The 15222-nt window shown below is 33.9% G+C and overlaps 1 protein-coding gene across 1 annotated transcript in view; it reads left to right on the top strand.

Moving 5' to 3' along the window:
* LOC149807623 (anaphase-promoting complex subunit 2-like) overlaps positions 1 to 15222 on the top strand; it is a 57738-nt gene that overhangs the window by 19476 nt on the left and 23040 nt on the right. The window contains exons 3-7 of the mRNA XM_089968937.1: positions 244 to 352; positions 8020 to 8152; positions 9887 to 10169; positions 12167 to 12284; positions 14657 to 14832. Of these exons, the coding sequence (XP_089825063.1) occupies positions 244 to 352; positions 8020 to 8152; positions 9887 to 10169; positions 12167 to 12284; positions 14657 to 14832 (819 nt within the window). The remainder of the gene's footprint in view (positions 1 to 243; positions 353 to 8019; positions 8153 to 9886; positions 10170 to 12166; positions 12285 to 14656; positions 14833 to 15222) is intronic.

The raw sequence follows: 15222 nt of genomic DNA, 5'->3' as shown, positions 1-15222 counted from the left end.
ACAACATAGGTACACTCCCATTGAATGGATTCTTGCAAGTTTTGTTGCACTGATTTAAAACAAAACCAACAGCCACATTAATTTTCATAACACTGATATCCAGAATGCAGGTAACATTTGCTTCATTTATGTTTCCAAATTTAAATAATATAAAGCACATATACATTCAGTTAGAGTTTTGGGTAGATGTACAACATGCATGAGTCATGATACAGTGACACTTGGTGTTGTTAAATTTTTCAGAAGGAGATGAGGAGGAGGAGAGCAGTCAGTGTAATGGTTGTGGCGAGGATACTGATGTCTGCAGATGTGCCCAGATTATGGACAGGTTTCACACTGTCAATAGACTTTTGTAAGTTTTACTAGTCATGCAGAGAGCATTTTTGTCTTAACAGCTTTAGCATAGGTGAGACACAGATATCACTTCATGGTAATGATAGTGTTGTCTCTGGATTTTTTGTATGACAACAAGTCGCAAACCACTGAGATAAAGCTATCGTACTTGGACAGTAGAATAAAAAAAAATCTTTTCCCATAATATCCATGCACCTGCCCATCATTTGACTTATGCAGGTTGATGGGAGAAAAAGGAATCTGGACTTGCCATTTAGAAGTTTACCTTCAGATTTCATTTATCTGACATCCTTAACTTTTGACTTCCCTTTCCATACTTGAATTGTCCTCTGATCTGGAGAAGGCAGCAATTTTAAAGGAGAACTTGTTGCTACGTGGGCAGTAGGAATAGTTGGCAAGCCTACATCCTTAGGCAGGCATCTGTGAGTCTTTCATGCATAACTGAGCTGTTGGGGCAGGAGAGTATCCAATTTCTTTATAGTAGGTATTCCAAGCACTTTTAGGATATCAGCAAATACAATTAATAGCACTTAGCTGTTGTTACCATCCTTAAGACCTTAATATGAAAATATTGAAAATATCTTGTAAATCGGTCCAATACTTTTCAAGATATGACCTTTCAAAGTTTTTGAGGGACAAGTTCTTTGTTATTCAAGAAATGCAAGCACTACAAGCATACACAAAAAATCCTTTTTATTAGGTTCACACTAAAACAGTAAGACTTCAGAGGGCGGCCTCACTGGAAAAGCCAGAAATTGAGCTTTTCCATGACTTTGCAACCTTGCTATAATAAGACTATGACATTTAAATGCAAGTTAATGTATGTTCCTGTGAGAATCCCTTCTGAAAACAAAGCCCAATTTTTTCTGGGCCAATGGGTATGAAACTTTTGCTGTACCAGATCATAAAAATTGGGAAAATGAGCAAAAATTTGAATGTCGAAAAAAATGCAAAAACGACAATTTTCAAAAGGTCACAACTTTTTTATTTATTAACAGATTTTAATAAATCTTGTACCAAAATGCAGGGTATTATATGAAGAATTCATGCGACATACAAAGATGTCAACATTAGTGTGAAAATAGGTTTTAAAGCAGAAGCAATATCTGAAAAAAGACAAAAAATGGCAAAAACAATAATTTTCAAAAGTTTACAAATTCATCAGTTAATAACTGATTTTGATAGTTTTGCACCAAAATGGAGCATATTACAGCCTTAATGCATACATACTAATAAAGCAAATATAATTATGATAAAGCAGAGATAGGTTACAAAGAACCATTTACAAAGTATCAACATTTTTCACTATGACTAATGTTTTGAAGATAATGTACACTTCAAACGGCAGATACAATTGTAAATGTCATAAAGGACTGCTTTATTTACAATAATCAGAGAAGTAGCAGCTTTAACAAAGTTTTAGCTTGAGAATTTTATTCTGCTGTATTTTGCTGGTCAAGAGTCCAATATTGTTAACTTTCCATGTTTGGTCATTGCTTGAAACTGGTTGTACATTCAAGTTCCAACCAAACACAAAACACAACTTAACCTTGGCAATGTCATCACTAGCTGGCCATTTGAAACAATTGGTTTTGGTTTTCATCTGACATGGGATGTGATGTGATTTTGATTTTTTAACGTAGCTTTAACAATTTTTCAGTCATATCGCTACGATGTCTGCAATGTGGCAGTTTATAGTGATGTCTAGCACTGGGGCATCATGCCGCAGACATGTAGCATGATGTCCCACCCAGTCACATTATCCTGACACCAGGCCGACCAGTCCTAACACTAACCTCTTAATGCTGAACGCCAAGCGAGGCAGCTGTTATTCATCTGACATAAAAACTATGAGTGCCAGATCAGGTTGGTGTACTTCCAACACTTGTAATATTGGTCATCATAATACACAGCTACCCATGTGAAGCAGTATGAGGGTAGGAAGTCTCAGGACAGTTTCTTAATCCATTCATAAACCTGAAATGTAGAAGGTTAGAAAGAGTTAAGTCAGATGCACTTGAACTGATGAATGCAGCAAAGTAAAAAAATATTAAGCAGTGAAAAGAATTTAAATAAATTCATGTAGATTTGTTTAGCCCAAAATAGGTTGTTTTTTTTTCAAATGGTCCAGTTTTGTGGTTGAGTACTGCTTGTTCTTTGATTTCCTAAATGATGCCAAATTAATTCATTTCGCACGAAGTATTTAAAATGAATTAGGTACTTTTAGCTACATTTAATGATGCTGACCTGAAACTGTACCGAGTTATTATAGACTGGAAAAATTAGAAATGCCATGTAGATATATAAAAATTGGAAGTTGGGGATATGTCTCGTTTTAACGTACTAGAATTCCAGTCTATATCTAGCTAGATTTACAATGCCCTTTCATTGTTAATAAACACTTATTCCAAATTTTGGACCTTGCTAAATATTAAAAACCAAAAGAAATAAAGGGTAACAGTACCCATTTTCCTTTTGGTGAATCGTGTTTACAAACAGAAAGGTCAAAGGTCACAATATTATCGCTATCCAATTCATGCTACTGCTCGGTAATATACAAGAAGAAAAAAATGTAAACAAATTTACTTTAAATATGTAAAATAACATGCCAAACTTCATTCAAGACCATTTTTGCGTGCGTATTTCTTGTGTAAAAATGACTTAGTCGAAGAAATCGGACTCAAAGGGTTTTCCTTGAACCGTAGAATAGGACCTCCAATTAATGACTTCGAATACTCAAAATACAGATATAAAGACAAAAATAAATATAAAACATTAAAAATGAATAATTTTACTTACAAACTAGTGATAAATAATCCATGGATGGAATATAAGAGGCCATATTACGTCTTGGATTTACATTGAGTCGTTTGGCAAAAGTGGTAGGCTAGCCATTGCATATGACTTATTCCCAGCATACTTTAAAAAGTGCGGTGATCTTGCATGATGTCATGGAAAATTCCAATGTTCATACAGAAATAAAATATATTGAACGAGCTTTAAAATGATATCAAATTTTAATTTTAAAATTGAGATTTACCTGAAAAATTTTAATTTTGAAGTTTTCAGAGTGTAAAATTTTAGGCAGAAACAAAACCGAGTTACACAGTAAAGATATCAAAATGTAGATCATTCTCTCTGCTTTACAATGGTGCTAAATATAGTAACATGGAAATACTACGCATAATCCCAAGCCTTACAATAAACATGTATGTAAAATTTCAACTTCGGACAAACCGCCGCTGCACTAATTATGCCCATTACATACCTCAAACAAACATATTTTTAAAGATGAAAAGAAAAGCACAAAGATTGATGCATAAAATGATAGAAGAAAAGTTGTTCTTGTGACAAATGCATACATTTATTGATTTTATGAATAGTGATGGCATAAAATTTATTGTTCAAAATGTGCAAAATTTTGACTTTTGCCCTGCTGGCATCCCATTGACCTGGTCAGCTAGGGCAAGTTGGAATACCTACTTATAGTGAGGAAAATTTTAATCGGCAATTTGTTATCAAGTGCAGAAATTGACACTTGTTTAGATCCATGGTGTTTGGTTTGTCCTCATACATGTGATAGTATTGATTAACAATTCAAGTGACTGCCATTTGCTGTTGACAGTTGTATTCTTTTGTATTCTCTATTTTGCATATTTGTAGAGGTTATTGCACAAAATTAAATGCCTAATAATATGTGAACTTTGACAGGCAAAACCACAAATTTAAGGATCCATGAAACCTGAAAGAATTCAGACCCACAAAAAATTAATGACATTGCAGTAGTTGTTCCATTTGGACTCACTGTGTGAATATGCTGCTTTTGCTGTGCTAATATTGATGTCTTCTCAGAAACTAGCTTGTGGATGGTACATTTGCAGACATTAGTAATTTTTTTAATGAATATTTGTATGTTACATTAATGGCTTCAATACAAATCCAGACCTATCTTCTTTGGAGAACTATGTTTATATGCATGTATTGTGTGTGTCTGTCTCTTTTTCTCTCTCTCTCTCTTTATCTCTCTCAATCTCTCTCTCTCTCTCTCTCTCTCTCTCTCTCTCTCTCTATATATATATATATATTATATCGCAAATAACAATCCTTTCAAGTGCACTGGATCCAGCAGCAAGGGATCACGTGTGTCAGGGATTGATTAAGATAAATGCAATAAACTGACAACAAACAGTGCAAAACTAGTATCTAATTAACCTGAGTACTTTTGACTCTTCGTGAGTCTGTTTCAAAGGCAAATACAAGACAAACAAATAAAACACAAAAACTGTTGTGTTTGCAAAACTTTACATGGCTGTTTCTACAGCAGGGTTCATATGGTATTTGAAGGTCTTTGACAGTTTGTGAAAAATGAAGTAGCATTTTCAAGGCCTTGAAAGTTTAGAAAAATTGAGCAGATGACCCTAAGGTCTTTAAAAGTCTTTGAAAATTGAAATAAACCCAAGCATTTTAATTTCTTTCCATAATCACAGATAAAATTGTCCAAGGTTGTTAGATTCATGTAGTCAAGTTTTCCTTGTTTCTTTCATTTGATGACCTGTTCAGTTTCATTTCATCATTAAACAATATTGTAGTAGTTTTTATTCATTATTTTCTCATATAACATAACTTTTATAAAAAATGTTAGCAAAAATAGGTCTTGGAAATCTATGTTTATGGTGTTTGGGGTTTGGGAAATTTATTGTTTCAGCTAGTTTATTTCAACTTGTTGCAGATGCTTATATATATATATATATATATATATATATATATATATATATATATATATATATATATATATATATATATATATATATATAAGCTTGATACAACAAAAAATTTTGTACCACTGTATTTTTTAACATACTGCAATACATACCACAGTATGCCCCATTTATATTGGGGACCAGGGCCTGACATGTCTGTTTTTTTTTATAAAAATTCCATCTGTCTGTTGGTGCAGAAATATATTCATCATAGCAAATTAACACATTATATTCATTATATTATTTAGGAAAAAATTGATTTTCAGGAAATAAAATAAAATATCTCAGCTCAGAAGAAAATCACAGCCCAAAACCTGAACATTAAATGGTCATTACCTTATTGGATGAATTTGTGTGTTAATTGTAGTATAATCTAAAACTGTAACTGAAGTAGGATAATAAGGCTTATGTTATAGCTGAGACTCAATGAAAGACATTGTTGTGACATTAGATTAGCTTGTAGATAAAAAAGGAAATGTTGACTACACTATTGATATAATAGGCATTACCCCTACTGACATCAGTGCTAGATACTTAGTAAATCGAGCTCTCATCCAAATAAAAATATCGTGTCATGCAAGTTAAATGGAGATCTGAATACATCCATAGACTTAAAGGAAAAACTAAAAAATAAATATGATTTATAAAAATATAGAAACTGGATGGCTAGTGATCACTGTTTGCTGCAGTTAGTACAAGAATGAGTCAGACTGACCATTGATACAGTCGACAGCTTCACTTTCAAGCCAGTGATGCACTTTTTTCACTCTGAATAACATTGTTTTATCCATTACTCTGAATTTAATTAATAAAAAAGTGACATCAAAACAAATCTATATCCTTTTCCGAGCTATTATCCAAAACCGATGGACAACAATACCCAGGCAACAATCGTGATGCACGCTGCACTTACAAATTTATCCACAACCATGACCACAGGAATTGAGATAGTCACAGTGATAACCTTAGACTGAACATTCGGGCTTATCTTTTCAGAATGGTCTTATCAATTTTCATTAATGTATTGCTTCATTTTTTTCAAATATCAAATATCTGTTTTCCTTTGTCTACATGACAGTCCAGCCTCTTTAACAAACTTAATTTGATTCAGAGTTAAATCAGAATCACCGTATGTATGTGTATGCTTCCATAACAATAAACGCGTGTGCATTACTGAGCCATGTCCAGGTTTCATTCATATAACGAACACGTGTAAAATATTCAGTAAGATTTTGAAATATTTTTGTTTTAATTGTGTTATTCCTATAGCAAAACAGAAAGATTAATGTGCTTGTTTTTAAGTATATAATAAAATGGTTATTGAGTAAGTGACTGATTATTAAAAACTATTTGGTCCACATTCATATGGCATTAATGTCACATGACCTTGTGTCCAGTATTTTTCATCACTCAGTTAATATCCTAGACTTAATTGCCCTACTTTTCGTGGTAAACACAACAATAAAATGCACTGAAACAGAAGTAAGACAACATTATGTGGATTTCTCGATAGATGCAGTAATGCTCCTGCTATTTATATCTTTAATAAATGGTTGGGCAAAAGAAGGCACATGTTACAATTAAGGCACTTTTTTTTTTTACTGCACTTTTTGAACAATGTGGCATTTTTTCCAAGAAGATTATTTAAAGTCATTGATTAACATTAGGATGTTATTTGCTTTTGGAAGTAAAATCGGAAAAAATAAAAATACACTTTATACTCAGCATTAAATAAAATTATATTAATTAATAGAAACTGTCACAGTTTTAAGGATATTTTAATTATTAGAAGTTATCACAGTTGCAAGTATGTGTTAATTAACAGAAACTCAGTTTTAAGGATATATTAATAGAAACTAGCACAGTTTAAGGATATGTTAGTTGAAATTCAGTTTTAAGGATATGTTTATTAATAGAAACTATTAGTTTTAAGGATATGATTATTACACATAATAGAAACTATCACAGTTTTAAGGATATGTTAATTAGTAGAGGCTCACTATTGTAAGGATATATTAATTATTAGAAACTATCACAGTTTTAAGGATATGTTAATAGAAATAATCACAGTTTCAAGGATATATTAATTAACAGAAACTACACTGTATCAGGTTTAACTCATTAACCCCTGGAGGTTTTTGTCATTTTTGTCTGAAATGCGAGTAGGAAACACATTTTGTGGGCTATTTCTGAATACATCCTAAAACATCAACTTCCAAGAGATTTTCCATTAACTAATGCCTTGTTGTGTTAGAAACATTGTTTTCCATTGGTTATTTTGTTCGCACATGAGCAGAAGAGTAAAAGATGGAGTTCTTTTTTGTTTTTGTTTTGCTTAATGGACCCATCCTTTTTGTATCAAGACCACTTTTTATTCCAAATGCCCATCTTATCTTTTTTGCAAAGGCTTACAAGTCTGTGTGCAGTTCAGACCGGTCTACCTTAGATCTGAGGCCAAAAAGTCTAAAATCCAAACACAAAATTGGATTCCGACCACGGGTGAATTTTGTGTGGAAAAAAAACAAGTAAAAAAAATGTGGTTTTTCCCTCAGTATTTTGTAGTGCAACTAAAACGTCCAGATTATTTGGTATTGTTATAGAGCTACATCAGTCTACCTTTCTATAATACCACCCACTTTAGTGTATCATACATGACCTTTACACTACAGAGCTCGGCAGTAGGCTATTACCTCCTGCCACGTAATTGCAGCACCAGGGGTTAATGAGTTATGGATATATTAATAGAAACTATAATAGTTTTTAGGAGATATTTTGAAGAAAGGCAGAGAGAAATATCCTTGAAGGGCAGAGGAGGTGTGGAGGAGATTAGGAGAAGAGCAGGTGGGGTGCATTACTCTATGGAGCACTGTAAAATTTTCCTATGAAGTTTCTGCATTTATTTCAGAGATGAGGTTGGAATACTAGAAGAAGTGTCAGGGACATCAGCTACTGCTTTGGTTCATGAAAAGATTCAGCAGCATGTAGAGACTCTGTGTAAGGGCAATTTTGAAACTGCTTTCCTAGAGTCTTTAGAAAATGTAAGTCATGTTTACTGTACATACACACATACACTTAATGATCAAATCAATGTTTAGTTTACTCCTCAGTGAGATAAAAAATGTAAGTTATGCTTACTGTACATACACTTGTGGACCATGCTTACCATGCTTAATTTACTCACTCACTGAGATAAAAAAACTTAAGTTGTTGTTGTTGTAGGGTTTAACGCCATTTTTCAGCACACAATAGACTATACATGGCAGCCAGTATTAATGGTGCAAGAAGAACCCGGGAAATCCCCGGAAAGAACCACCGACCCTCAAGAAGCTACTGGCAAGCTTTCTCACATACCCACATTGGCCGATTCTGAGACTCGAACCCACGCAGAGAGAGGTGAGATGGCAGTGATCCGTAATGGAGAGCGCTTTAGACTACTAGGCCACGAAAACATAAGTCATATTTACTGTACATAGATTTGTACATCATATTTACCAACACTAGTTTACTCATCCAGTGAGTTAATATAATACAGAATTATGACATTGCTGTTAGTATCTGTGTTATCATTTACAAAGAGATTGAAGCTGTTAAGAAAAATATATTACTTGACTTATTGCCATTTTCCAGAGCTAATTACTGTTCTTGTACCTGGATTCCAAAGTAAAGTTTTCACTACAGCCATTAGTTCATCTTGATCAAATTAATACAGAATGATTGAATCTGAGATATATCCAGAAGAAAAAAAAGCCTAATTACATTGATAAGCACAGTAACATAAGGCAGGTGAGAGTTATCAGGCTCATTTGGAACTCTTTATTGTAATATTTTTGCATATTGTCAAAGAAACTTGAAATAAATCTCTATCTGGGTATGAAACCAGCAGTAGTAAAATTTAGAGAGATTTTGACTACCACTAAATAGAATGCAATGCAGTAGATCAGAACCACTAAAGTAAGTAATGTGTGCATAAAATAAATGTAATTTTGACAGGACAAGGCAGTTAAGGATTATTAATTTACAAAACTGTGCTATACTATATACTACATCAGTACTAACATTACACAATTAAGAGATGGATATTTTAATATAATCTGTTTTGTGGCCTTTATCTAAATGCATTAATAATATCACAGCTAAATGTATCATAGTTTTTGTATTCTCTGATGTCAGCAGAATACATGTAATTAATTTCATAATGATTGGTCTAATAAAAAGAAGATTAACTTTTATATATTTTTCTTCATTCTTCATACAACATATGCACAAATTATTGCTGTTGAATCCTTTGATTAAATCCATTTGCCTGATAAACAGATTCATTTATGTTGTCCCATTGATGAATGACTTTTAAAATGTGTTCCATTTAGATTTCCATTTATGAAGGACATTCAGAAACTTGTCAGCTTCATAATGCCATTTATGAAGGACATTCAGAAACTTGTCAAATTCATAATGCCATTTATGAAGGTCATTCAGAAACTTGTCAAATTTCATAATGCCATTTATGAAGGATGTTCAGAAACTTGTCAAATTCATAAAGCCATTTATGAAGACATTTAGAAACTTGTCAAATTCAAAATGCTATTTATGCAGGACATTTAAAAACTTGTCAAATTTATAATGCTATTTATGAAGGACATTCAGAAACTTGTCAAATTCATAATGCTATTTATGACATTCAGAAAGTTACCCCTTTTATAACTACTAGTTCAATAAGTAGAAAGATAGATAAGCAAAATTGAGACTTTATATTTTATTGCATATATGAACAGTGGCTTGACACCAAGGTGTTGGGATGGCTGAACCTGATATACACAGGAAATAGGACTCACATAGGGGCCGACTGTATTTCAAGTTTCCGTGGCAGATTGCAGCACTTCTTGTATAAAACCTATGCACAGGTACAGATAAATGAGCTCTTTAACATCATCATAGACTTTCCTGAGTCTGGACCAGCTGTACTGGACCTGAAGGCCTGCCTGGAGAAGACAGATATGCGGGCCCAACTTATATCCACCCTGAGATCTTCCCTTGAAACTAGGTTACTGCATCCAGGTAAGACTTAAGTAACTGGAAGCAAGGTTTTTCTATGACTTTAAAGTGAAGAGTCAAGGACCTCTGAGTTGGAATACAGAGAGTCCTTAACAAAAAAAAACAATAAAATTGGGAGTCCTCATCCAATCAATTTATTCCTCGTCTCATATAAATGAAAATCTTCCTTTCAATATTGTGTGACATATTTTTTCGAAATAGGTTTATTTGGCAAAGTAGAGCATACATATTAAAAGTGTGTGCATATAATTATGTAATAGAGAGACTTTTACAGATCTTTTTTGTAAGTTTGTAAGGTGATTTCTCTTATGTACAGAAGAAAACTGTTTTGAGAACCTGAGGGAGGTTTGTTTTGGTTTTGTGGGTTTAATACCATTTTTCAGCACATGATATTTGGTGGAGAAAGAACACAGGAACACCATGGGAAGAACCTCCAACCCACAGGAAGCTGCTGGCAAGCCTTCTCACTTACCCATGATGGCCAAGCTAAGACTTGAACCCATGCATACAGAGGTAAGATGTGAGTGATCTGTACAGGGAAGGGCCTTAGACCAATCAGTTATCCCAGAACCCAAGACACAAAGAGAGAGCATCATCAATTTTGATATGTTTTGAGAGTGAAATGAAAACGAAAAGATAATTTATTTGGGTAAAGAGATGGTATATCTATGGCAAAGACAATTAAAGGCTGTAGTCTGTAGTTGAAAACTAGGGTCTTTGAACCAGAATATTGTTTTTATCTAACATGGCCAAAGACCAAGTGAGTTTATTCGGTGGCATTTGTGTCCATTGCACATTGTCTGTCTGCCAGTACTTACTTGCAGTCACTCTAGAAGTGTAATTTCTGATTTTATTTATATATGTAAGTTGATATTATCAAGGTCTTGGATGAGTGATTTCTATGAATATTGATGAGTTGGTTTTGCATGAGATTGGCTGAGCTATCAGACTTGATATGTACACTTGTAGCATCAAGATCTGATTGGATTATAAGCAGCAACCATGCATATTAATGAGTTGGATTTGCTGAGGTTGGCTGAGCATGTTGCCACTCTAGAGAGCTTATTTCTTATCATATCTCTAGGTGAGGCAAATAAAAATGGGGGTTAACAAAACCAAACCATTTTTATGTGTAGATGTCTGATGCACACCATTAAATGTTGCAGAGTATCAGAATTTCTTTACATATTTAAATATGCATAACAAAGAGCATGCTTTATTAAGAACATAGTGAGAAAAAGAAATGTAAAGTTTTACATTTATTTGCAGGCACATATTGCTAAAAGCTGAGTTCATGTGAACTCTTGAATATCTTGAAGCAATCATGATAGTTTTGGTTTAATAGTTTGACAGTTCTTAGTATTGCCATGCATGTTATCTTATGTATTGTGCATTATTTTACAGCATTTCCTATATCCAGTGCCATTACTCAGAAACTGTTTTGAATACAGTTGTTGTTGTTGTTGTGGGGTTTAACACCATTTTTTAGCACACAATAGGCTATGCATAGCGGCCAGTATTAATGGTGGAGGAAGAACCACCGACCCATGAGAAGCTACTGGCAAGCTTTCTCACATACCCACATTGACCAAATCCTAGACTCGAACCTACGCAAAGGTGAGATGGCAGTGATCCGTAATGGAGAGCGCTTTAGACCACTTGGCCACTTGGGGCCCCATTTTGAATACAGACAGTAGAACCTCTCTTGAAAGACCACCCCTTCTGCCAAAAAATTATGGTCTCAAGACAGGTGGCTCTCTTGAAAGACCACTGTTATGTGAGACCACCTGTCTTGAGAGACCTTATTCTCAATGCATAGATTTATTGATTATATAGTATTGTGACCTGTTTTGAGAGCCCACCTGTCTTGAGAGACTATATTTTTTTGGCAAAAGGGGTGGTCTTTCAAGGCAGGTTCTACTGTATCACTGAGTCTCTGTTTTGTATCCAAGCCTTCTGTTTGTTTGGCATTGTAATAATGGTGTTTTTAACTATATTAGGTGTCAACACATCTGACATTCTGACAGCATACATATCTGCTATCCGAGCCCTGAGAGTGTTAGACCCAGCTGGTGTTATCCTAGAACTTGTCTGTGATCCAGTCAGGAAATACCTTAGGTTAGTGAAATGACCTGTATCAGTTTTATTTTTGTGTTTTGCAACAAATTTTAATAATTTTTGTATTAAGAACTCTTTATGGCTCAGAATTTTAAGTATAATGGTCTTTGAGGAGGATACAACAGGAAAACCTAGAGAAAGTTTTATTTCCACTATAATTAAATTGTTTTGGCCTTCTGGATTAGACTTTTCATTTGGAATAAGATGATGGATCCAAAATATTATGTATGTTGCATAAAACAGCAGACTAACATATGTATATCAGACATTGTCAGTTATGTCGGCAATTTCCAAACAGATATTTAAATACATTCAAACCCGGTAAACACGATTACATTGGGGGTTTTAAAAAAACTGTCGACGTAACCAGGTCCTGAGATATCAGGATTTAGTTGAGAAATCTACTGCAGAACAATGATTATGCATCTGAAGTACCAAAAATGAGTTTTGTTTCTAAAAACAAATGGCATTTCTAATGCACACTAAAAATAATAGTCTTGCCTGGTTGCAGAAAAAAAAAGATTGGAGGTCTCTTAAATGAGATTAAGTAACAAGTCACACATTTTTTACAACACTTCATTTACTGCAACAATGTCAGTGGTTTAAAGTTATTTTTATCTCCCTGTGAATAGCCTCATCTCTTTGGTAGCCTCAGCAAGACAATGATTTTCTCATGCTGTCCAAAATCTAGGCCAATTTAAGTACATGTACATGTAGGACTATACTTTTTAAAAAAAAGTATTTTCTTTTGTTAGAGTTGACCTGTGACTAGCAGCAAAATGTAACTGACCAATATTGTGCGTAAAAATCAGTTATTTTTTTTTATTGTCAGAGGTTCCTTTACACCAGTATATGCTGGCTTTTACTGATAAAATTTGCCTCTGTACTGGAAAAAGATGAGTCTGTCAGTATTCATGTACCAACAAACTGTAAAATGTGTTTTAAGTCTTTAAAGTTAACTGTCTCAACATCAAATTCTGTATGAAGCCAATTTATTCGATTCATTCAGTTGTAATCCCATATCCCTCTCAACTTTGATCAGTGACCATTGGCAAAAATACAGCACCAGAGGGAGAGTTGGCTAATCTCTTTGATGGGTTGCAAGACTTGATATTCAAGATAAAAACAATACAAATGAAGCACTCGTCATTCTGTTTGATAGATATTAATCCTATCAGTCACCTTCTACTTCATTCCATTCTTGTTGAAACATATGTAATTATGGCACAGCTGTAGACAATTTCATTTTAAAAAAAATACTGGGTGCAATGGATTTTTTTTACAATACCGTTGGTACTTTTATATGCTCTTGTTCAAAACAAATTAATAACCAAGTGTTTGGTGGGGGGACCACTTGGTTTGGAATTTTTCAGGTTTCTGTTTATAGATAATTGTCATGTGATCTAGCCATACTATTTACCAAATTCGTTTTAAATATATTATGTAAAACAAATTAGGTATTTTTAGCTACATTTAATGATGTTAACCTGATAATTTTCTGAGTTACAGATAAGATCAAATTTTCGATGCTGTGTAGGGTGAACTTTATTGTCATGGTGTTGACATATTTTAATGTCCATTTTGAATGCAGCTTCTGTAAAGTCAGAAATGCATTCATTCATTTTCCTTACTCTATTGTTTGCATGATATTTTTCTCCATTCTGTGCAAGTGATAAACCATGCATTGATGAGATTGTTTGATTAGCATTTGTACCAGTAAAATTTGGTCTTGTGTTGTCTTGTTCCATCCTTGCCACTACAAGGTACCGGTAATAGTGGAAACGCCAGATCATTTCTTGTAAAATTTCTGAGAGCACATTAAAAGTTGCATTTCATCGAATTAAGCAGGTGCACATGTTACTTCAGACCAAAACTTACGCCTGTCATAATGTTTTCTTTTACTTAACAGGGGTCAAAATAAGCGGGAAAAATTAGCATAACAAAGAAAGATTTTTGTGGGGGACTGGACCAAAACGCTCTACATACACGGGTGTTCGAGATAACCAAGATTGAGAAAAGTATGTCTGACCATATTGTTAAAATGTATCTGGGTTTTGTAAATTTAACAATTTGTGTGTGTTATTAACAATTTGTGTTTCTTATAAATATTTTCTGGCGTTTCCACTATTACTGGTACCTTGTTTTGGTATCTAAAATTGTGTGTACATGAATATTTTTAACATAACAAAGACTCACATCTACCCAGAGTTTGAAATGACTGAGCAGGGTAAAATTTATGTTGTAATGATACTGCCTAAGTTAAAATGCAGGTTTCATTTGTATATCTTTTGTGTAACATGATTGTTATATTTGTTTTCTCATTGAAGTCTCTTTATAAAGAAGAACCTCACCAACTTGCAATTTGTCGACAGGTGCAGAGAAGATACAGTTCGGTGCATTGTTTCAAGCCTGACAGATGATGGCAGTTCAGAACTGTTGGATGAGTTGATTAAGGGCCAGCCACTTGTCCTGGATGAGAGTGGACACAGTGATGATGAAGATGAAGACTGGGAGAAGTGGATGCCAGACCCTGTTGATGCTGATCCAGGTGAAATTATACAATTTTGCATGAAATGATATGTTTGTATACCGATTTTTAAATGCCTGTTATGGTGTTGATCAGTTAATATTTTGTTGTATAGCCCATTACTTTCTAAAAATATAGATTTGGATGAAACTATCCAGACATACATACACGTACACGAAAGGTACAGTTTCGATATTGCTCACAGATTCACCTTTTAAAAATTGGCTTTTGAACAAATACTATGCACCAAAAATTGTTATTATTACTATTAATATTACATTGTCAGGGTCGTTTTGTATGCTCTGTACAACAAAATCATAATTCTGTCATAGGTTGTTCTCTCCCAAATCTCTGACCCCTGGACTTTTATTTAGGAAATTGACCAGGAGGAATTTTAGAATGGCCATTGTG

This window comes from Sinohyriopsis cumingii, chromosome 1, assembly GCF_028554795.1.
Source record: "Sinohyriopsis cumingii isolate HCF-2022 chromosome 1, ASM2855479v2, whole genome shotgun sequence".
NCBI classification, from domain to species: domain Eukaryota; kingdom Metazoa; phylum Mollusca; class Bivalvia; order Unionida; family Unionidae; genus Sinohyriopsis; species Sinohyriopsis cumingii.
This window is presented reverse-complemented; position numbering and strand designations above follow the sequence as displayed.